This window comes from Artibeus jamaicensis, unplaced genomic scaffold (genome assembly GCF_021234435.1).
Source record: "Artibeus jamaicensis isolate MK-2021 breed Jamaican fruit bat unplaced genomic scaffold, CSHL_Jam_final contig_1128, whole genome shotgun sequence".
Lineage (NCBI taxonomy): Eukaryota > Metazoa > Chordata > Mammalia > Chiroptera > Phyllostomidae > Artibeus > Artibeus jamaicensis.
This window is the reverse complement of record NW_026521220.1, coordinates 2188957-2212339: the sequence shown is the minus strand read 5'-3', so window position 1 is coordinate 2212339 and position 23383 is coordinate 2188957. Positions and strand designations below refer to the sequence as shown.

The 23383-nt window shown below is 56.0% G+C and overlaps 2 protein-coding genes across 2 annotated transcripts; both read left to right on the top strand.

Annotated features, from left to right (window-relative positions):
- Positions 1 to 635: 635 nt before the first annotated feature.
- SLC25A1 (solute carrier family 25 member 1) lies at positions 636 to 3825 on the top strand. The gene is made up of 9 exons (XM_037141613.2): positions 636 to 845; positions 1126 to 1233; positions 1314 to 1413; positions 1500 to 1638; positions 2142 to 2226; positions 2378 to 2482; positions 2655 to 2770; positions 2853 to 2926; positions 3095 to 3825. Exons 1-9 carry the CDS (start codon positions 761 to 763, stop codon positions 3207 to 3209), a joined length of 927 nt encoding a protein of 308 aa, XP_036997508.2. The 5' UTR covers positions 636 to 760; the 3' UTR covers positions 3210 to 3825.
- A 16661-nt stretch (positions 3826 to 20486) lies between these two features.
- Positions 20487 to 22463, top strand: GSC2 (goosecoid homeobox 2). Its single transcript, XM_037141171.2, has 3 exons — positions 20487 to 20782; positions 20883 to 21136; positions 21899 to 22463. The coding sequence occupies exons 1-3, from the start codon at positions 20539 to 20541 to the stop codon at positions 22001 to 22003; spliced, it is 603 nt and encodes a 200-aa protein (XP_036997066.2). The 5' UTR covers positions 20487 to 20538; the 3' UTR covers positions 22004 to 22463.
- The last annotated feature ends 920 nt before the right edge of the window (positions 22464 to 23383 follow it).

Below are 23383 nucleotides of genomic sequence, written 5' to 3'. Positions count from 1 at the left end.
TGGGGGACCTGCTAGCTGTGTGCAGTGCCGGTGGTAACCGCTGGGCGCGTGGGTATGGGAAGGCCAAACTCTCAAACAGTAAGGATGGGGCTAGCCCACGTGTCTTCCCACCGCCATTTCTGTAGGTCCTGCCGTACAGGGCAGAAGCACAGACCCCAAACCTGCTCTTTCCTGCACCAGCCCAGGAGATTGCACTTAATGTTTTGTTTTGTTTTGTTTTTTTAAGATTTTTATTTACTAATTTTTGGAGACGGAGAAGGGAGGGAGAAAGGGAGAGAAAAGTTGATGTATGAGAGATACACCAATTAATTCACACGCTTTCTACGGGGGATTCTGTCCGCGACCCAGGCACGTGCCCTGACAATGCATCCTGGTGCTCAGTCCACTGAGCCACATGAGCCAGAGCAAGGGCACTGCACTTTGAACCACAGCTCCTGCCTGATGCAGCACCGCCTCCCAAGGGCCCCGCCCGCAGCACCAGGGACAGTGGTTATCCCGGACCCGTTTGGCCATTGGCTGGGGTGCCGGCCCCGCCCCGGCCTCAGTTTCCCGGGCGCCCGGGGCGGACCTGGGGCGGAGACCGGCTCGAACCACACTGGGCGGAGACCGCTCGAACCACGCGGGGCGGAGACCAGAAGCTGACGCGACCGCCCCGCCCCGCCCCCAGGCTTAACCACTAGTCCGCCACCGCCTCCGCAGACAGCGTTAAGTGCAGGAGGCTCGGACCCGCGGCTGAGGCCGGGTGCCCCGCCTCCCGGCAATGGCGGCGTCCCGCGATCTGGCGGCGGCCGCGTCCGCGCCCGGAAAGGCCAAGCTGACGCACCCGGGGAAAGCCATCCTAGCAGGTGGGTTCCTCGAAGACCCGAATCCAGGGCCCAGCTGTCCCACCGGTGCTTCGAAGTGGGCCCGGGATGCCCAGAACCCTCCCTACTTCCGGGTTGGGCGGGGGGCGCAGCCCTGTTCGTTGGCGCTCACCCTGTGTGTCACCCCAGCGAGCCTCCGCAGGGCAACGGGGGTGGGGCATAGAGTCGTGGTCGGACAGAGTCCAGAGCGGGGGAGGGGCCGGGGCAGAGGGCGGGGCGCCCGGGTAGGGGGTCTCAGGACAGGAGTTCCCCGTTCCCGCAGGCGGCTTGGCAGGCGGCATCGAAATTTGCATCACCTTCCCCACTGAGTATGTGAAGACGCAGCTGCAGCTGGACGAGCGCTCACACCCGCCGCGCTACCGGGGCATTGGTGAGCAAGGGACGGCGGCTGGGAGCTCCAGGGGGCGGGCCCCGGGTGAGGCGGGAGTCGCTGACCGCCCCCTCCCCCAGGGGACTGCGTGCGTCAAACTGTCCGCAGCCATGGCGTCCTGGGCCTTTACCGAGGCCTCAGCTCCCTGCTCTATGGCTCCATCCCCAAGGCAGCGGTCAGGTGAGGCGGACTCGGGGCTGGGGCAGTCTCCGGAGGGTGCTACGGGCAGTGGCAGCCCCTCTCACCCGACTGCCTTGTGCCCCAAGGTTTGGGATGTTTGAGTTCCTCAGCAACCACATGCGGGATGCCCAGGGACGGCTGGACAGCACCCGTGGGCTGCTATGCGGCCTGGGCGCCGGGGTGGCCGAGGCTGTGGTGGTCGTGTGCCCGATGGAGACCATCAAGGTGAGGAGGTCCCTTTAGGGACAAAGCATGCCAAGGGGCTCTGGGGTGGTGGAAGCTGGGGTGGCCCTGTGTCCAGCAGAAATGTCGAGGTTGGGAGGGTCCAGCAGGAGGGGGCAAGGTGTGCATAGGGAACTGCCTGGAAAGCTGTGTGCAGGAGGCCTGCAGGATGGGCCTCCTGGGGAGGCTGTACTCTCCTGAAAGCAGTGGGAAAATGGTAAGTTTCTTAAAAACACTTTTACAAACAGAAAACTGTTTTCTGCTATTGCCTTAGCTATGGGCAATACCAGCAAACACAACTGCAGAGGCTTCCTGCTGAGGATGGCCCTCTTATCTCTTGGGCCTCAGGTCCCACAATAGTCTTGGCTGGCCCTGTGTCTAAATGAAAAGGTGTATCTTCAACCATGGCCTGACCTTGGTGGGCTCTGGACCCGCAAGCCAAGGGGCCATGTGTGCCTTACCAGTGGCAACCTGAGAGTCAGCTCCTTTGCTTTCCTTTCTCTCAGGTGAAGTTCATCCATGATCAGACCTCCCCCAACCCCAAATACAGAGGATTCTTCCACGGGGTCAGGGAGATTGTGCGGGAACAAGGTGAGTCATTTGGCCTTACTCTTCAGGTAGGGTTGAACCTCAGCCAGGATGGAAAGGACGTGTGCTCACTTCCTCTTCCTCCTTGGCACTTCTCTGTGTAGCCTCCCGAAGTCCCCATCTGGGGCTAACCCCCATGTCTTCCTGCCCCCAGGGCTGAAGGGGACATACCAGGGCCTCACAGCCACCGTGCTAAAGCAGGGATCCAACCAGGCCATCCGTTTCTTTGTCATGACCTCCCTGCGCAACTGGTATCGAGGTGTGTCTGCTGCCCTGAGACCCCATCTCCATACACTTTTGGGCTTCCCTTGAGGAGACTGCCCCTTGAGGCCCCCACCTTCATAGGCCCAAGTCCATGCTCCTCCCCAGCCCTCAGAGTTGGCCCCTTTTCCTTCCCATCACCTTCTGATTGCAACCCTACCCACCTCTAGGGGACAACCCCAATAAGCCCATGAACCCACTGGTCACTGGAGCCTTTGGAGTTATTGCGGGTGCAGCCAGTGTTTTCGGGAACACTCCTCTGGACGTGATCAAAACCCGGATGCAGGTGGGGTAAAGCTGGGAAGGAGGGAGGGGAGGTTGGGACGGCCCCTGGCTGCTGAGCCCTGCAGTGTGCTGGTGTCTCACAGGGCCTGGAGGCAAGCAAGTACCGGAGCACGTGGGACTGCGGCCTGCAGATTCTGAAGAATGAGGGGCTCAAGGCGTGAGTGGAGGAGAGATAGGGCTATTGTCCCCGCCCCAGACCCTTCCTGGCCTTCTGGCTAGACCTTACCAAAACCCCCTCCAGCATCTAGACTCACCCCCACTGCCCAGGGGCACAGTCCTTCATTTGCCTCCTCACCTACTTACTTTTTACTCCCACCCTACCCAGGTTTTACAAGGGCACTGTCCCCCGCCTGGGCCGGGTCTGCCTGGATGTGGCCATCGTGTTCATCATCTATGATGAGGTGGTGAAGCTGCTCAACAAAGTGTGGAAGACGGACTGACCCTGAAGGGTCTGCCTCGCAGCTGCCCTCAGGCAGCTCCGCACCAGCCCCCTCCACCCTCTTCTCATGATTCCAGTGCAGTTGTGCCAAAAGGCCCCCTTCCCTGTCCCTTGCACTCCATGGCCTGGGCCTGTTCCCCGTAGCCATTGAGTGCATGTGCCTCATAGTACAGTGTGTCCCATGCAGTCCATATAATAACCACCATTGTGTCCATGTGTTCAGCGGAGGCTGGGTGTCTCTCTGGCCTGTGACTCTGTGCCCACTTGTCCATGTGCTCACTCATGAGCCATGTGCCTGTGGTTCATGTTCTGTGTTATGTGACCCTGTGTCCCACTTCCCGGGGGGCCTCTGTAGTCTGGGTCCATGGCCCTGTAGCCATGGCTCAGTCCTGGCCCAATGCCTTTCACCATGGGCAGCAGAGGCACCTGCCCCCGGCCTACCACAGCTGCCTCCAGGCCTCAGCCTGGCCTCATTGCATTCCAGGGGCTGCATGCCCCCCGCTTCTCCCGCCACTGGCCTTAACTGGCCCTTGGGCCCTCCCTCCGCCTGGGACAGGGTGGCACCCTCCACTCTCAGGACCACCCTCCCAAGGCAGAATAAACCGGATCCTGTCACACCCTCCTGTTCCTGTGTGGGCCCTTCTGTGGGTGGGCAGTAATGGCCACACCTTTGTGATGGCCAGGCCCACCTCATCTGTGTATACTGGCAGGGGGACAGGGAAGCCAGGCAGCGGGCAAGTTGGTGGGTGAGCCAGCTGTAGCCAGCCACAGTGTCTACCCCGAGAGTCCTGCCACCAGGCCAAGGAACATCCGAGCCCCATCCAGCCCTTGCCTGTGGCCAAGATCCTGTGGGGTCACTGGGAAAGGCAGCACTGCGTGGGCAGAGGAAAGAACCACCCAGTGCCACTGGCTGGGTCAGGGGACAATGCTCCTGGGCTCTTCTTGTTTGTCCCTCAACCAGTAATTACGCCCACTTCCCTCCCTCCCTTTTGGTTTCTCTGTAAAATAGTATGTTACTGTTTCTAGTCCCTTGAGGCTGTGAGCAGGGCAGCCTTGACTCACCCCAGCCAGGCTGGGAGGCCACTGCCTTGGGGCAGGAGTGGGTGGAGCCTCCAGGCCAGGGCCCTACTGGTCACTTACCCCACAACCCTGCACCTCAGAGGTAGGCAACCCTCTTGCGGGAATCCCAGGATCCTGGCACACGTGGCAGCCCCACAGGGCTCATGGGTTGTGGTTCTCAGCCCCTGGTCTGAGGGGCCAGGAAGAGAATCCCCAGGGCTCTCCACCACCTCAGATCAGGAGCTGGGAGCCACAACAGCAGGCCAAGTGGAGGACACTGAGAGCAGGATGGGGTGAGCCAGTGCCCCTGGCCGTGTGGAGGCAGGAGGGGCCTTCCTGTCTGGGTGACTCTGGGGGTAAAAGTCATGGAGAGTTTTGGCTCAGGCTGGGAAGTAACTTGCCAACAGAAGCCTCCCAGTAGGAAGGTCCTCTTCCTGGAACTCTTCCTTCTGGCGGAGGGTGCCCCATCTGGTAACAGCACCTGGATCCCAAGTCTGAGGTAGATCTGAAAACCAGACGGCTTGGAGGGCAAGGGAACACAGGGTTTTGAAGGGCTGGGCCTCGTGCTCTTGGTGTTCTCAGGAGACCTGCCAGTCTTTACCACAATGGAGGAGAAGGGGCCCAGCAGCAAAGCTTGCCTGCCCACAGGGGCCAAGGGCTATTCACCCACACACACACCAGGGTGTGCAGGAAACTCTGGAGGCTGGAGCCTCAACCTCTGGCCACCAGGTCAGCCTCAAGCTTTGCTGTGAGGATGAAAGCAGGTGATGGACAGCGCTGTCCCACAGCACAGGCTACTGAGGCAAGAGGGGCATACATCCACCCCAGCACCTGCCGACCTGGCCACAGCCTCTGTGCCAAGCATAGATAGAGGCAGAATCCTTGCTCCCTCTGTTCTCTGTGTGACCTTGGGCAAGTCACCTAACTTCCAGTTCCTAATCTGCAACATTGGGTGACACAGGAACCCACCCCAGTAGGTTTTGGGGATGAAATGATGTGGTCTTTGTAAGGTGCTTAGAACAATGTAGGCCCACACATGGTAGCTTTCTTCTTCGGGTTGTAAGAGGTTGTTTGCAGTCTCGGGTGTCCAGGCAGTTCCTAGAGAGCAAGGACCAGTAGCTAGGCCCCGAGGGGAAAATGCCACCCCCTGCCAACAATGACCTCCAGAGATGGTATCCACTCACTGACTATACACCAGTACCCCAGAGTCCTGTTCCTGTCCCCTTCACAGGAAGGAGGGGACTGAGCCTACCCTTGGCTGAGAGGAGGGCATCAGGACCTATACTCAGGAGTGGTGGGAACCTTGCCATAGCTTTAGGGTCCCCTGCTGTGCCTCACAGCATAATGTGGACAGCAGGCGGAGTTGACCGAGCTGGTTCTAAGTCACAGCCCTGGGGCTGTGAGCAGGGAGTTGCCACCTGCATGTTGGAACCCTCCTGTTCACATGTTGCCCAAAAAGTGCACAGCCTGTTTCTGGTGCTGAGACCTGAGGGAAAGGGTGCTGGCAGGGAGGGGTATACTGCAGGCAGGAAAGAGCTTGCTGTGTCAGTTGAGAGCCAATAAGGTTAAAGGGAAGTGAGCAGGAGGGCAGCTGGAGAGGCAGGCAGGGGCCAAGAGGGAACCCAGCTGCATTTGACCAAGACCCAAAGGCTCCAGAGAGGAGGCAAAGGGCAGGAACCTGTGCAGATGCCAGGCTACTGGAACTAGAACCACTGCCTGCCACAGCCGCAGTGGGAGCAAAAGAACAGAAAGATATGGGCAGAACTTCAAGTAATCAAGAAGAAGAACAGACTGTACCTCTGTTCAGTCTGGTCGCAGACCAGGGTCAGGGAGGAGGCGGCTATGCCCGCCTATCAGGAGAAACGTGAGTTGTGGAGTGTGGAGACCCAAACTCACCATATTCCTCCCACAATCAGAGCCTCTGTGCCCAGCTGGAAGCCACAGCCAGCCTCCACTCAGCCTCAGGCAGCCTTCACCATCAGGCGGGGCCTTCAGCCTGGGATCACAGAATGTGCCTAGGAAGGACAAAGGCCTCAGAGACAGAGCAAGGGAGTGGAGGTTGGGGTGGTGGCTGCATCTGGGGAAGGGCTCAGCCAACCTCCAGCCCCTCACGACTGTGTGGCTAGCCCCTCTAGCTAAAGGCCCTCAGGCAGCTACCCTTCAGCCCCCCACCCTAACTTCACTGAACCCTTTCCTCACTGGGCAGCACTACAAAGGTTTCCCTGGGTTCTCCCATGTCCTTCTATAGGTAACAAATGGCAAACAGAGCTTAACACACACACACACACACACACACACACACACACTACAGTCACTCGTGACAATTGGCCTGTCTCCTGTTAGCCCAACAAAGAGAATTCTGGTTTTTGGGTTGTGCCCTTGGCCTTCACAGCAAACACAATCTCAGCTGAGGATGCTGGAGTATTTTCCTCTGACTTTCTACTTCCTACGTGTTTTCAGATACCCTCGTCAGGGGTTTTTGGTAAGGGGCACAAAATTAGGGGGCCTAAGGAGCTCCTGCCTCCTCAAGACCTGGGAACAGGGACTGGGCACACCAGGACAAGGATGGACATGCGGGCGCAGTGGAAAAGGACCACAGGAGGACCCCTGAGAACACCTGGGATCCATGGCCTATGCCAACAATGTGGGTGATTTACAGAAAACGTGATAGTCCCTGGTGTGGCCTTGTAGCTCCCCTCCTCCCACACCCACCTGGCAAATATTCCGGAGAGCAGCTTCCCCTCCGCTCCGACTGGGCCAGGCACTGACCCCTGACCCTCTCCAACTGTTGTCACCTTTGTCTTCTCTGCCAGGTTAGCCACACCCACCTCTCGATTTTCCATTGGCCTGAGCCTGACCTGAGAGGCCCCACTGGGCCCAGGGGTGTCATCTCCTTAAGTGACCTCAAGGGATAAGCCATGCCACCCCCTCTGCCCCTAAGCACTGCTCAGATTCCTACATTGGCCTGCTGCCCAATGGCCGGCTGGAAAGCACTGCCTCGGGAAGCTACCGGGGCCTTGGGCATTTTAAGAAGGCTGACCGGGTTGGGGCCTCTGAAGCTGTCTGCCCGGCCTGCTTATTGGTCACTGGCGGCCCGCACCACGGAGTCTCCTCCTCCACCCCGCTGCCCGTGACCTGGCAAGGCACCCCGTTCTCGGTGCCTAGATGCTTGGGAGATTCCTCCAGGGTTGTGATGGAGAGAAGGTAATTGAACTGCCCGCGATCGTAACCCGGGAGCTTATCCTGCGGGTTGGATCAGGTCACGGGAGAGGGGTTAACGCCTATCAGGGCTGAGAGGAGGGTCGCCTGGACGGTCACTCATCTGAGGCCTGGGGTCGGCTGCTAAAGCCCGCAGACCATCAGGGCCTCTCTCAGCCCCGGGTTTTGGAGGTCCGCAGACCGGGGTCTGTGGGCGCAGGAGGTACCCAGTAGGTTTCCCGGGGCCCATTTGTGAAGAAGGAGCCGGTTCCCACGGGGTCTCCCCAGGACAAGCGGCGCTCTGGGAGGAGCCCGGAGAAGCAAGGCTCGCTACCGGAAGTCGGGGGCGGCGCGCGCTGATGACATCACGGGCGCGCGCCCGGTCTTTGGGCAGGGGGCTAGGCTGCCCGGACTCCCTTCACGGTCACTGCCGCCAGGCCCTGGTCCTCATATTTCACCGCCAGCGCCCCAACCTCGCCTGCAGTCCCTCGACACCTAGCCGCTCCCTGAGTCACTATGGCGCCTGCCCCAATAACCGACTGCTCAAGGCCTCACGCGTCAGCCTATGGGGACCCCTTCCCAGGCGCTGCCTGGAGATCCCTGTTTCCCCAGACCCGTCTGCCCTCTCTTCACCCCCAGACCTCTGCACAGCTGCCGCTCCCTCTCCCTGAACACTTCCTCACCCTCGACCTGTAATTCTCAGTGTCTTTCAGGCCCTGCCTGATCCATGCGCAGGTAGGGGGCATGGTCCCCTTTCCCCGCTGTGCCCCTTTCCGGCTTCCTCAGACCTAAGCCCCCAGAGGCAAGAGCCTGGCCCCATGGCTCACCCTCTGTGCCCCTCCACGGGGGTCTGGGCTAGAGAGACCCTGGTTACTGCCATCGCCAAGTGCAGGAAGAAAGGATTTCCAACTGTGTCATTTTCTCCCCCTGCAGCTTTTGCTCCAGTATTCCCAGTCTCAGCCATGGGAAAGGAGAAAAAGGTCACAGGCCAAGAGGGCTCCTTCAGCCCCCTCCGTGCTAACCCCTAACCTATTCTACCTTACCGGCCAACCCCAGTCCAGCCACCTGTTGCCATCATGTGCTTGTGTGAGGCATGGTGGTCTTGCCACATGCCCATGGCAGAGGAGGCCAGGGAAACCCTATGGTGCAGGGTCACCCCTCTAAGTGCTCCACTGTGGGAGCCTGTCATTTGCAACCAAAGAGGAGTGGAGGCTGGGTGGGTGTCCCTACAGGAGGCCGTGGTGAGCACAGGCTGCACGATGGAACAGTGGTGCCTCCCAGCTGGAACTTTCCTCCTCTCAGCCAGCCCCACTTCTCAGATGGGAAAACCAGGCACAGACTAAGGACCCCTCTGGGGGCTACGGAGCCCCAGGCCCCACCCTGCCCCACATAGTGAGAGTCGGCTGGAGATAAGTGAGGGGGGAGACAGCAAGTGGTATCACATCAGCTCTGTCAGCTAGTGGATGAACAAACATGCCTCTTGGGGGGTCCCTACCTGGGAAGGGTCTCCAGGGGAAAGATGGGGAGTCTGCAAGCAGTTGCTCTGTGTGCCGGTCGGTGCCATCAGCCAGCACCCTCAGTCTGAGTCCTGCTTTCAGGCCACAGGTGCTGGGAAGGGATGTGTGCCTGGCTGAGGAGCCCAAGCTCAGTGAGGAGGCAGACACCCAGGGTCATAAAGGTGGAGCGAGGAGAGGAAGGTGTCCTTTCTGCTGGGCAGGAGAAGGGAAGGGTGATAGGGCAGGCAGGGGCCTCCCCAGTCTTCATAGAAGGCTGGCAGAGTTTTCAAAGGCTGCAGCCAAGAGCAGGTTCCACACACAACTAGTGGGCCAGGTCTACACATCAGCATAGGCCATCCATGATGTTCATTCCATTCCTCTCTCTGGCTGCCAGGACCAGTATGGCCTGGGGACAGCAAGCCCTGGTGACAGTGGGGGAAACAGAGACCAGCCCCAGAGCCTGGACTACAGAGGTAACATGGTTGCTCCCCTTAGGTGTCCACCTCCGGTCCACCTCCGTTCCCTGCTGACAATTGAGCGGCCAAAGCAGATTAACCCGGGTGCTAATCCCCCCTAATGGCTTCAGAATCCCCAGCGCCAAGCAGCTAAGCCTGCCTTTCTCCGTGGCCGCGGCCGGCCTCCCTGGCCGCTTCAGCCTGGCTGCGGGGTGATGCTATCTCCGCCCGGCGGGCTGCGGGTCCGCGCTAATCCGCAGCTCTCGCTTTCTTCTCGGTCCCGTTCGAGATCGGGCCGATTGGCGTTTGATTACCGCCTCTATCGAGGGCCTCTTTGTGAGATCGGTCCTAAATCCCCTAATTCCGTGATAAAGGCGGCATTAGCGGGCTTTTGCTGCAGAGAAAGGCACCGCGATGAAAGAAAGCAATCAGGGGAATCCTGATGCCATCGCCTGCTGCAGGCTGTGGAGGAAGGCAGGAAAGAGGCCCCTGGAGGGGGAGGGGGAGAAGGAGGGAGAGGCCTCCAGGACAGAGGCCAGCCCTGGCTCCCCACCTTCATCCGTGTCCACTTCCTCAGCCCTGGGTCGCAACCGGGACCCCTCCCCCCAACCTGGCTGCCATCTCACCTGAATGCTGAGGGACCACTCACACCCCACTCCCTTCTAGCCTCAGCCCTACACTTGCTGGGACCTAACCCCCAAACCAGCCCTGGACCTTGCCTGTCTTTCAGTCCTGGCCTCTGACTATCCAAAGCCAGTGGCCTCTCAGTGCTCATTTGCATATTCATTTCTCCATGACCCCTGATGCTCCCCCAGCCCTCCCCGCTACCTGCCACACCACTCCCCCCCACTCACACAACAGTCCCTGCCCCACCCTTTTAGCACTGACCGGCTTTGATCAGTCCTGGGAGCAGCCGGGCCTGCTCTTCAGTCTGGGAAACAGAAGTAATGGCAGCTAGGATTGTCAGGGAGCATGTGTAGGTGGCTGGAGCCTGAGACCTCCAGTGAAGGGCAGGTGGGGTAAGCTGAGAGGGCTCCTCTTCCAAGGCCACACTGAGCCCCAGGCTGGCTGAGAGGGGCCAGGCTGCTGCAAGCTGTGGGAATTGGAGGAGCTGACTTGGAGCCTGGGCAGCTGGGGAGAGGAGGCGGAGGCCCAATGGGGCAGACGGGCTGGGGCGGCAGAGCACAGGGGCTGAGGGACTTCGGGAGCTGGGCAGCTGATCCTCTTATCCTGAGACGCTGAAGCGGAGGAGCAGCATGATTGGATTTGTGTTTCCAGAGATCACTGCTTCTGTGGCAGCCTCACTTGGGAGAGGGTGCGAGGCGAGGAAAGCGACCAGGCGTGGGTTGGAAGGTGCTCATATTAATAGTTTTCTGAGGAGTATTTAATTGTATTTCATTCAGTCCATTCAACAGTTCATCTGTTGATGGACCTTTGGGTTGTTTCTTGTTTAAGGCTAGTACTAATAAAACTGCTATTAACATTCAAATACAAATCTTTCACTTTTCAATTCCCTTGGGTAAATTGCTAGGATTGGAATGGCTGCATCATACAGGTGTGTTTAACTTCATAGGAAACTGCCATATTATTTTCCAAAGTGGTTGTTCCTTTTTATACTTCCACTGCAAGTATTATATCATCTGTATATAGAGACAGTGTTTCCCTTTCCTTTATTAAAAAATAATTTGATTTATTTATTTCTAGAGAGAGGAGAAGTGAGGGAGAAAGAGAGGGAGAGTGGTTGCCTCTCACACACACACCCCACCTGAAACCTGGCCCACAACCCAGGCATGTGCCCTGACTGGGAATCAAACTGGTGACCCTTTGGTTTGTAGGCCAGCACTTAACCCATGGAGCTACACCAGCCTCTTTTTCCTTTTTTGTTCTTTATAACTTTTATGCATTTTTCCTCCCTTATTGCTATGGCTAGGACTTCCAAGACAATGTTGACCAGACGTGGTAAATGTGGACATCCTTGCCTTATCCCTGATCTTGGGGAGAAAATGTCCAATATCTTATCATAAAGTATGGTAGTAATTTTAGGTTAACTCTAGGCTATTAATGAAGTTGTTCCCAATATTTCCTTATTGTCTTTTTTTTAAGGTTTTATTTATTTACTTTCAGAGAGAGGGGAAAGGAAGGAGAAAGAGAGGGAGAGAAACCTCAGCATGTGGTTGCCTCTCATGTCCCCTACTGCGAACCTGGCATCCAATCATGCTCCTCTGCGTCAGCATCTCAGGATAAGAGGATCAGCTTGCCCAGCTCCCGAAGTCCCTCAGCCCCTGTGCTCTGCCACCCCTGCCCGTCTGCTTCATTGGGCCTCTGCCTCCTCTCTCCAGCTGCCCAGGCTCCAAGTCAGCTCCTCCAATTCCCACAGCTTGCAACCCAGGTATGTGCCCTGACTGGGAATCGAACCAGCGACCCTCTGCTTCGCAGTCCAGTGCTCAATCCACTGAGCCACATCAGCCAGAGCTCCTTATTGCCTTTTTCATGTCTGCATAATCTTTAGTGGTATCCCCTCTTTCATTCTTGATATTGGTAATTTTTTTTCTGGTTGAATTTAGTTGGTCCATTTTGTTCATCAATAAGCACGTGACCAATAAGCACATGAAAGGATGCCCAGTATCGCTCATCATTAGGAGAGTGAATTCAAACCCATGAGACACACTTCACATCCATTAGGATGACTGTAAATTTAAAAAACAGAAAATAACATGCTGGTGAAGATGTAGAGAAATTGAAACCCTTGTGCTTTGCTGGTGGGAATGTAAGGTGGTACTGCCATTGTGGAAAACAGTTTGGTGGTTTCTCAAAAAGCTAAACTCAGAATCAGGATGCAATCTAGCTATTCCACTTTTAGCAATATACCTGAAAGAATGAAAAGCAGGAATTCAAGTAGATATACACCTAGAATCACAACAGCATGATTTAGAACAGTCAGAAGATGACTATCCTAAATGTTCACCAGTAAATGAATGGATTTTAAAATGTGGTATATGGCCCTGACCTGTGCGGCTCAGTTGGTTGGGAATCGTTCTGCAAAGCAAAAGGTCACTGGTTAAATCCCTCCCAGGGCACACGCCTGAGTTACAGATTCGGTCCCCAGCTGGGGCTCATAGGAGAGGCAACTGATTGATGTTTCTCTCTCACATGGATGTTCCTCTCCCTCTCATTCTCCCTCCCTTCTTCTCTCTCTAAATATAAATAAATAAAATATTTTAAAAATAAAAGTAAAAATGAGGTATATGCAGTCAATTGAATTCAGTCATAACCCCGATCGTCTGGCACTAACACTAGGGGAAAATGGGGTGTTGCTGCTCAATGAGGACAGAGTTTCTGTGAGGGATAACAGACATGTTCCAGAAGCGATAGCACTGGTGGTTATACAACATTGGGAACAGACTTAATGATACTCAATTGTACACTTAAAAATGCTTAAAACAGCCCTCGCCAGGTGGCTCAGTTGGTTCGAACGTCATCCCATAAACCAAAAGTTCATGGCTTTGGCCCCGGGTCAGGGCACGTGTGAGAGGCAACCAACCGACGCTTCTCTCTCACTGTAGCGCTCCTCCCCCTGTGCCCTCTCCCTTCTCCCCAAATCAGTGAGCATGTCCCAGGGTGAGGATTTTTTTTAAAAATGGTCAAAACAGTAAATTCTACGCTATGTATATTTCATCACATTAAAAAATAAGTAAAAATAACCCTGGCTGGTGTAACTCAGTGGATTGAGCGCAGGCCTGCGAACCAGAGGATCGCGGTCCAATTCCCAGTCAGGGCACATGCCTGGGTTGCAGACCAGTTCCCTGCAGGCCAGTTCCCAGCAGGGGACACACTAGAGGCAACCATACATTGAAAACTAAATAAATAAATAAATATAAAAATAAATAAATAAAAATAACGGAAGAGCAAAAGGACAAGGTCACCTGAACCAATGGACTGTCGTGATCTCTTCCCCAATTTCTAGCCAGTTCTCAGGCCCAGGTCTTACCTGCCAAACTCTCCTTCCCAGGAGGAAGGAGCCAGCAACACCATGGGGAAAACATCTATAGGAGCAATGCCCTGAGTCCCTCTGCAACAGGACCTATGTCCATTTCCCCGGGTAACTGTACACGGAGGGAAGGGAAACCCCAGATCATTTCGGAGCTGCTGTGCACACGGAGCTTCTGGGTACAGGCTCCAGGTTCACAGTGATGCCCGGGTCCCGAAGTGCCGCCGCGGCCTCCCTGACAGAATGGGGTATGGAGAGGTCGGGCTCTGAATGAAGAACTGGCCTGATTCCAATGTGCACAGGCTCCACAACCTCCTGCTGGTATTTCTCCAGTTTCAGGATGTATGTTTGGCATATACATACTAAGCATTGGACAGAACGTCAACACTGGTTTCTGATCGTTAGAGCAGGACCTATTTTGTGACAGCTTCCGAACTGCCTCTCTACCGAAGATAAAATAATAATAATAATAATAATAATAATACTGTCTCCCAGGAGGAAGATCAGAGGTGAATGTCATGGTTAAAGACATATAGAACGCAGGGTGGTGGTCTCTAGCAAATCCTTGTTTAATTCATTAGTCTGGCTCCTACAAAAACTGGATGGATCCTACAACACCCCTTCGTGATAAAACACAGCAATTTTGAAATAGAAGGGACTCTTTTTTTTTAATATTTTGTTTATTTATTTCTAGAGAGAGGGGATGGGGAGGAGAAAGAGTGGGAGAGAAACATCAATGTGTGGTTGCCTCTCACGTGTCCCCTACTGGGAACCTGGCCTGCAACCCAGGCATGTGCCCTGACTGGGAATTGGCTGGCGACCCTTTGCTTCACAGGCCCCTGCTCAATCCACTGAGCTACACCAGCCAGGGCTAGAAGGGACTCTTAACCTGGCATCTGTGAAAAGTCCACAGCTGAGATGATACTTTAGGAGGGAAACTGAGTCCTTTCCCTACCAGATCATGCCCACCCTCACCACTTCTGTTTGACATTGAACTGGAGGTTCTAGTGAGGGCAATTAGGCAAGAAAATGGAGTAGAAAGCATTCAGCTTGTGACAAAAGAGAGATCTGTGTTCACAAATAACATGATCTCATATACAGAAAATCTGTTGGAATCCACACCACACACACACAAAAAAAACTATTAGATTTAATAAATAAGTCCATCAGGTTGCAAGATAGAAGATTGAGGTACAAAAATCAATTGTAGTGGGGGTGATAAGGGGGATAATGAGGATAAACGGTAATGAAAAAATACAATAAAAATCAATTGTATTTCTATACACTTGCAATAAACAATCTGAAAATGAACAATATGAAAATTCATAGCAGCATTAAAAAGGACAAAATAATTTAACCAAACAAGTGGAAAACCCATATTTTGAAACATAAAATAAAGCAGAACTAAGTAAATGGAAAAAAGCCCATATTTATGGATTGGAAGGGTTAATATTAAGACGGCAGTGCAGCCCCGGCTGGTGTGGCTCAGTGCACTGAGCACTGGCCTGTGAACCAAAAGATTGCCAGTTCAATTCCCAGTCAGGGCACATGCCTGGCTTGCAGGCCAGGTCTCCAGTGGAGGGCATGTGAGAGGCAACCACACATTGATGTTTCTCTCTCTCTCTCTCTTTCTCCCTCCCTTCCTCTCTCTGAAAATAAATAAATATCTAAAAATAAATAAAATAAAATAAAATAAAAAGGATGGCAGTGCAGCCCTCACTGGTGTAGCTCAGTGGACTGGGTGCCAGCCTGCAAACCAAAGGGTCACCAATTCAATTCCCAATCAGGGCACATGCCTGGATTGCAGGCCAGGTCCCCAGTAGGGGGTGCCCCAGAGACAACCACACATTAATGTTTCACTCCCTCTCTCCTCCCTCTGTCTATAAATAAATAAATAAATAAATAAATAAATAAATAAATCTTACAAAAAGGAAAGACAGTATAGGAGGTGGAAGAGGGTATAAAGGGGATAAACGGTAATAAAAATACAATAAAAATAAATACTGCACCTGAAAAAGACAGTCTATACTGGTGTTAGGGGAGGCAATAGATCAAGGGGGCATAATTCAGAATAAATAAGTTCTCTCATTTACGGTCAATGGATCTTCAGCAGGAGCACCAAAACCACACACCAGGGGAAAGAGTGGTCTCCAGAATGGTACTAGTTCACCTGGATAAGCCACATGCAAAAGAACAAAACTGGACCCTTACCTCACATCATGTATGAGAATTCACTCATGTATCAGTGTAAGAGCTAAAACTATAAAACTTACAGTTTTTAAACTGTAAAACTTTGGAGCAAACTTTCTTGACCTTGGACTTGCTGATGCTTTCCTAGGTATGAGACCAAAAGCACAAGCAACCAAAAGACAAATTAATTTAACTTACTAAAAAATTAAACCTTTTGTGTTTAATGGGCACTATCAAAAAAGGGAAAAACAGCCTATAGAATGGGAGAAAATATCTTGGGCTTGTATCTTGACTAAAGAACTCTCACAAAACAATAATAAAAAGATACATAAACGAAGGTCCCAGAAGTCCCGGGGTGCTGTGCTGGGTGATCCCTGTGAGAACACCCCCTCAAAGTGAAGGACACATCACCGCGCCCTGCTCCTCCTCTGCTGAGCAGGAGTGCACTGCATGGAGGCTTCTCTGGGTTTTGGAGGCAGCAGTGCCGTCGGCCATTTGTTGGATGAGACAGAGCATGCCAGCTTTGAGCAGAGCCCAGAGCAGAAAAGGAGTCTGCAGCAGGCCCAGGCTTTGGCACAAGCAGCCCTGAGCCCCGCCTGCGACCTGGCAGAGCCTGTGACAAATGCTACAGCAGAGAAAGATGTCACTTGGGGCCTCAGGGAGTCTCTAGTGAGAGAGCTGCATTGCAAACTCGCAAGGTTCTGGAGTGAGGCCTTTGCCACAGGCCACTCACAAACCAGCTCCTGGCTGTTACTGGCCCCTGGCAGGAACTGAGCATCTGACCTTGGGCTACCAAGGGACCACATGGCCAGAATGGCTCATCAGAGCTACCAAATCTTAAGGTGCTGTCACACAATGGAAGAGGCATCACTAGGGTCAACTCCCAGCAAATCCAGAGGATATAAGTAAGCTGCATGAGCAAGTGACTGCCACCCCCATATGGCCTTGTTTGCTGACACCTCTGGTGGCCCTGAACAGCAGCAGTAAGAGGAAAGACCCCATGAGGCGAGGTTTCTAAAGGGCACCATGTCGTCCATGTTGTATGGAGGGAAAAGTGCCGAGGAAAAGGAGAAGGGGGTCCTGTAGCCACAGCAAACAGTGATTAGGCTGGTGCAGGGGCCTGGACAGCCAGAGTAGAATTTCAGAGACAAGGGAGTCAACCAGTGTGACATGGTGCTGTGTTTCCAACTAGTGGACTACAGGGGTCTGGACCTAGGGTGGACATGGGGAGCCCCGCCCCCCAGTATTTCCAGGGACCCAACTGGGGAAGCTATGCTCACATCCTCGCAGCTTTAGGTTCTGAGTCTTGGAGAGGATTCTTTCACCAGAAATGCAGCAAGAGGGGCGCAAACCAGGGACTCCGACAGCTGTTGGGTCACCTGGCTCCTCATGACAGCAAGCGAAGGGATCCCACCCTGGCAGAGTACTGGGCTCAGATCTCGGGAGCTGGGATGTTAGGTCTTCCCGCCACTGGACCTCCTCGAGGAGGAGGATCTGGATCCATCCATTGGGTGAGCCCTGCAGACCTCCAGCAGCACTCACCACTCCTGGGAAGGGGAGTCTGGTAACAGCTTCACGACCAACTCAAGCATCAGAGGCAGAAACCCATCCCACCAGCTTCCCTCTCCTACATCTGCCCAGGAATCGTGACCGACCAGAATGCCGGGGAGTCTGAATGCAGTGGACCTACTATGAGAAGCAGCGGTGCTGAGCACAGCAGGGCGGGGGCAAGGGCCCTCCACCCCACCCAGAGCCGCTCCTCCCCCAAGATGTGAGCTGGGGGCTCACAAATGACTGCTGCTCAGGAGCACCGGCCAGATGGGTGCCTCCCTGGCAGGGGAGGCAGTGCACCCTGACCTCACTCAAGGTAGCCCCAGACACCCCAAGCTAGAGCAGAGCCAGCCTCCCTCTCAGCATCTTCCTCTCTCCCTCCCGACCCCCTTGGCTGCACCCTCACCCCAAAAAACTCCCTCTTGGTCCTCTTCCACCCCAACCACTGATCTGTTCTCTGTCACTCTGATATCGCCTTTTCCAAAGTGCCACATAAGTGGAATTACACAGTAGGGAGACTGTTAAGACTGTCTGGCTTCTCTCACTCAGCATGGCGCATCCATCCACTCACCAGCTGATGGACTGCCAGCTGTTTCTAAGCTCTGGCGATGATTAATAAAGCCTTAAACACTCATGTGCGGCACTCTGTGTGAACAGAAGTTTTCACGTCTCGCGGGTGAAGCCCCAGGAACAGAACTGCTAGTTCACGCAGGCAGCGTGTGTTTAACTCAGGGGGCTGGCTTCTCTGCGGTGAACGCTTTCCTCTGCCTCTCAGTTCTCTCTTCTCCGTGCATTGTAGGGAGCTAGCAGAAGTCGGGCAGTTGCTTCAACACCACCCACCCCGGGCATCTCCTGAGCTAGATCATCTATCTCATTCATTAGGTACATTTTCAATTTTCTATTTTCTTGCTCTACTGCAGGTGACAATTTGCTAGATTCTTGCCACTGTGTAACAAGGGTCTTCTTCCTTCTGTGTTCCAATAGCATTTTCCTCACTGACACACTGTCAGTCTCAGCTGGTCCTTCCAGTCCCAAAGCCAAGGCCATGTGCTTTAGGGTTTGTATAGGCAGCATCCCCTTTCCAGTACCGAACCTGTCTGGTCATCTACAGCTATATAACCAATCACCTCTGACTTACAGTCATCTCATCGTTACCTCTTGCAGGTCTCATTTCTGGTCTCTCGCGTGATGGCAGTCAAAGGTGGCTGGGACAGGAGTCTTCCTCACTCACCGTTGGCGCCCTGCGCTGGTTACTGGCTGGCCCTTCAGCAGGGGCTGCTGACTCAAACGCCTCTGCCTGTCTTCTCCTTGTGGCTGTTGGTGCCTCTTGACAGCATGGCAGCTGTCATTCTGGGTTCCAAGAGCAAGCACCCCAAGTTAGATAAATAGATAGATAGAGACATGGAGGTGGAGAAGCTGCATCCCCTAGTTGTTTGGCCTGGTCTCAGAGAAGATCAGTGACCCTTCGGCTGCATTCTAGAAGTTAGAACCAAGTGGTTGAGCCAGCCCACGTTCAAGGAGAAGGGAATTAGCTTTCACGTCTTGAGGGGAGGTGTGTGAAAGTCTCTGGCATGTTTGAAAAGCACCACAGTGGGCCCCTTACCAAGGTGGACTGGCAAGGAGACGCGGTATATGCAGCAGTGGAGAGATGGAGAGAGGCTGTGTTGACCCAGGTGGCCGGTGGGCAGGTGCTCCACTTACCACGGTGGGGAATACCAGGCAGCGGATGGGGTTTAAGAAGATCTTGAGTCTATTTCAGAGATGGTGGCTGGAGATGTTAACTGGTGATTAAAATGGAGAGGTGGAGCAGACTCTGGGAGATGCTGGCCTGGAGCCGGGGAAGTGCTGGAAGTGTGAATTCAGGAGTCACTGTCACAAAGTGGTGTCTCAAGTTCCAAGGCTGGAGGAGATCACCGAGGGAGAGAATGGGGAGGGATGAAGAAACAGCCAGGTCTGGGAGGAGGAGGCACGGCCTTCCTGACCACTGACATTGTCGCCCCCACTCCAGCAGAACTCAGGCCTTGACGGGTAGTAACACCCAAGGGCTTCTCTGAGCTAATGGTGAGCATACAGTCCTGGGAGGGAGGTCAACTAGGAAAGGTTTTTACGGTCATCCTAAAGGACCTGTGGGAAGAGATGGGAGGTCTGGGGCCATGGCAGCCATCCTGTGACTAGGAGGCAGGACCATCCACAGAGTGCATCTCTTTCACTGAGCCACCAGATTACCAAATCAAGGGGGACCAAAGAAACTTATGAAAGGTCCCTCAGGAAGTGACCATTGTGGTATAAGTTGGCAGTCTGTTGCTCTGTCCTGTGGGCCAACCATATCTTTTCAGAGATCCAGAAAGGAGGGCCTTAGACCCAAGTGCCTGGCCAGCTGTCCAAGTTCCTAAGATGAAACAGTCTTCTCTGAGTTTGGCAAGGTGCAGGTCACCATCATGAGGGGGCATGCAGATGGGGGTGTGCATGGACAAAACTGAAGTGGCCTGAAGAATAAGGAGGTGGAAAGCCCACGGGAGTCAGCTCTTGAGAAGCATGGCCACGACAAGGGTGATGCAAGAGAGATGTTTTCTAGGGGGATTCTGGGACATATAGGAAAGCAGGAGGGTAAGTTTTTCCAGACGATTGGGAGCGCGGGGGGCTTGGATGTAGTCCAAAAGGCTCCCCTGACCCAGGAGAGAAGGCAGAGAATTGGGGCTACTGGGTGGCGGGGAGAGGGGTTGTTGCGGGTTCCGCGATAACCAGACATAGCTCCTCTCCTTGTCCCCGTTCCTCCGGAAGGCTGAGACCCCGCTCTGAAGCAAGTGGGAGGTTTGGGGCCCCCAAAAGGTGGGGTTGTGGGGCCGCCAATGGTGCCAGGCCCGACTTGAGGTTAGAGTTCAGCAGTTCTGGCCCTAGTTTTGCACAGTTGGTGTGGGTTTCTCCAGACCTGTCCATCCGCCTCAGTAGGGCCTGGAAGGGGACAAGGAGCAGCCCTGGCGGCCCTGGCTACAGGAAGCGGGGACCCAGGGTCTAGCCCGAAGGCGCCGTCACGCTGAGAGGGCTCCCCGGGTCAGGGCGTCTCAGGGTGGCTACCCTAGCAGCAACAAGGACGTCGACGGCCAGACCCTGCGGGCAAGGGAGGCGCCCTCCGCGCCGTCCCCTTTGCATCTCCCGGGCCGGACAGGAGAACACACCTAAGCCTCAGGCTTCCTGAGTGCCCCCTCCCGGGGGGGGGGGCGGCGGATCCTCGCGCGCCGTGGCGGGGCAGGATTTTCCGCAGTCAGGGATTAGTGCGCTCATGACCACGCGGCGGGATTAGCCCGCGTGGACCGCGCGCCCGGCCCGAGGATTATGGCGCGCTCCCCTCCGACGTATATAATTCAGAGGCGGTGGCAGCCTTGCGGGGCCGGCATGGCTGCGGCGGGGGGCGCGGCAGGCCGCAGGGGCCCAGGGCGGCCCTGCTCTTTCTCTATCGAGCACATCCTCTCCAGTTTGCCCGAGCGGAGCCCCCCGGCCCGGGCCGCCCGAACACCGCAGCCGGCTGGCCGCCAAAGCCCTGCGGAGCCCGAGGAGCCCGGGGTGCCCGGGTCCTCGCCCTGCGCTTGCTGCTGCTGCTGCGGCCCCCGCAGGCCCCCGGAGCCGGCCGCGGGGCTGGGTGAGTGGGATCGGCGTGGGCGTGAGGGACCTGGGATCGCAGCGAGGTTGGCGCGGAGCGTGACCCCCGCCCCGCGCCTTATTGCACCCTCGTCCCGCAGGCGCCCGACTGCCGTGGCCTTTGAGGCTGGCGCCCTCGGCGACCTTGCCCCTGACCGTGCCGCCCGGAAGCTCCGGGGTGCTGTCCAGCGCTGGCGGCCCGGGCCCGCAGCGGCGCACGCGGCGCCACCGCACCATCTTCAGCGAGGAGCAGCTGCAGGCGCTGGAGGCGCTCTTTGTGCAGAACCAGTACCCCGACGTGGGCACGCGCGAGCGCCTGGCCGGCCGCATCCGCCTGCGCGAGGAGCGCGTGGAGGTGGGGGCCCGCCTGCTGTACTGCCGAGGGCCCCAAAGGGTCCAGGCAGGCTGGCTGCCTTTCTCCCTCGGAAGGGACGGCCCTGGTGCAGGGGGCTGGCGTGGCGCCGGGAGGAGGCGAGGGAGTCCCTGGGTCCGGCGGGGCAAGGGGCGGGTTCCGCGGGAGGGGTGAACGGGGACAGGCACCTGCGGGGAAATATCGCTGGAACTAGAGGGTAAGTAAGCCTAGTTCTCCTTTCCTTTCCATTTTTTTTTTTTTAATTTACTGGTTTTTAGAGAGATGGTGGGTGAGAGAAAGACCGACATCTACTTGTTGTTCCACTTACTTACTGGCTGAGTCTTCTACGCGCCTGACCAGGGAGCAAATCCACAACCGCGGCGTCTCTGGAGGGCGCGCTAACCAACCGAGCTGCCCGGCCAGGGCCCCTTCCGCTTTAAACTTTATTTTCCCCTTACAGTCCAAGAGGCGCGCGTTCCCGTTCCAGAATTCGGGAGGCTCCGAAGAGCACAAAGTGGCAGAAGGGGCTCCCTGGGCGCCCTGGGGCGGAGGTGGGGGTGGGAAGGGGTTGGGAAGGGGTGGCCGGCCCGCGTGAGAACGGGGTTTCCGTCCCGGGACTGAGACCTTGGCTTATAACCGCTCCCCGTGCGGACTCCGTAGCGCTCGTCCGCCCACACACTCGCCAGGACCCCACGCCTCCAGGTCCACCCGCAACAGCCCCGCGGGACTCGGGTCCCGCCTGAGCGGTCCCCTCCTTCTCCTCAGGTCTGGTTCAAGAACCGCCGGGCCAAATGGCGACACCAGAAACGAGCGTCCGCGGCCGCGAGGCTCCTGCCCGGAGCCAAGAAGACCCCCAAGGACAGCTGCTGATCCCCCGTGAGCTGCTCCTGGGCTTGGCCGCGTGCGGGTCGGCTCGGAGAGTCCGCGGTCCCTCCCGAAAAGGAGTTGAGGCAGGACTCCTGCCTCTTCCCGTCTGCATAGCTGCCTGTGTCCCGGAGCTAGGGCTGGACGCAGGAGTCCCTCTGCAGGGTCGTGCTGTGTCCCTGCGCTACCGGCCCGTGAAAGGAGAGAACACGAAGTCCCAAGGTGCGCTCTCCTCCCCAAGGGCAAGCGGGCCAGAGGACCGACCAGGAGATTCCCTGCAAAGAATGGGGACAGAGAACCTAGTAGGTCGGCGCCCTCACCCCCTCCTCCCAGGCACTAAACCCGCCCCCGGACAGGAGCCGCCCTCTGTCAACACTGGACCTAAAATCCTCCTTTTGCCGGGGCCTGGGGCCGCCCGCCTTTCTTCTGCCCGGACATCGCCCTCTACCCCCGGCCTGGCCTATAACCCGCCTGCGGGGGGGGGGGGTGGGTCGTGTGCGTGCATCCTGGGGGTTGCTGCGGGTTTGAAGGGGCTGCACTGAGTTCTGTGTCCAGGCCTTTAGAATGAGAAAGTTGGGAGGTCTCTCCATACCGCCCCCACCCACGCCCCGAATACGGTGAACCTATCACAATAATGAAAAATAAACAACTAAAAACACTACAAAAGCAGTCGTGTCGAAGTCTGCCCTGAACCTGACTCTCCTCTCTGCTTCTCAGGGAATGGGGGGCCAGCTTATCTTGGGGAGCACAGCCTAGTGAGTACTCAGTCCCTGCACTAATGTGCCCCTCAGCAGAGTGTACTGCCCACCCATAGTGGCCTGGTGGCCTGCACTGGCCTCTAGGTGCTGCTTCATGGGTGGGGGTCCTCAGCTTCCTCCCTGGGTGGGGGTGGGGTCCATGCCATGGTGTCTGCGTCCCTCCATCATCCTGCCCCACAGGGTGAAGGAGAGTGTGAAAACATGACTTCATTTCCCCAAGTAGACCAAGCAGTGGGCCCAAGGAATCTAACATCCCCCTCATCTGGCTTAAGGACCTTGTCCTGCCTCCTCACAGGTCCTGGAGGAAGTTTGGGAGGAGTGTCTGGCAAGACACAGTTCACCCATAAAAGTCACAGAAATCAGGGCTGCAGTTCTTGGAACTGTCCAAGGTTGGCCAGCTCGGGGAATACCTAGTGGGCAGGACGTCCTGAGCCAGGGGTGCCCTAACACTGCTGGGTGCCTCCACGACAGCAGCTGCTGCCTCACCGCCCAGGATGCACACTGCTGACTGTCATGAAGCTTCTGTTCCTGAATCCTGGCCTTATCCTTGGCCCGTGGCGCAGTCTGCCTGCAGAGCTCCCTTGCAGGCTGGAACACCCTCATCTTGCTGGGTTCCAGGACCCTTGCC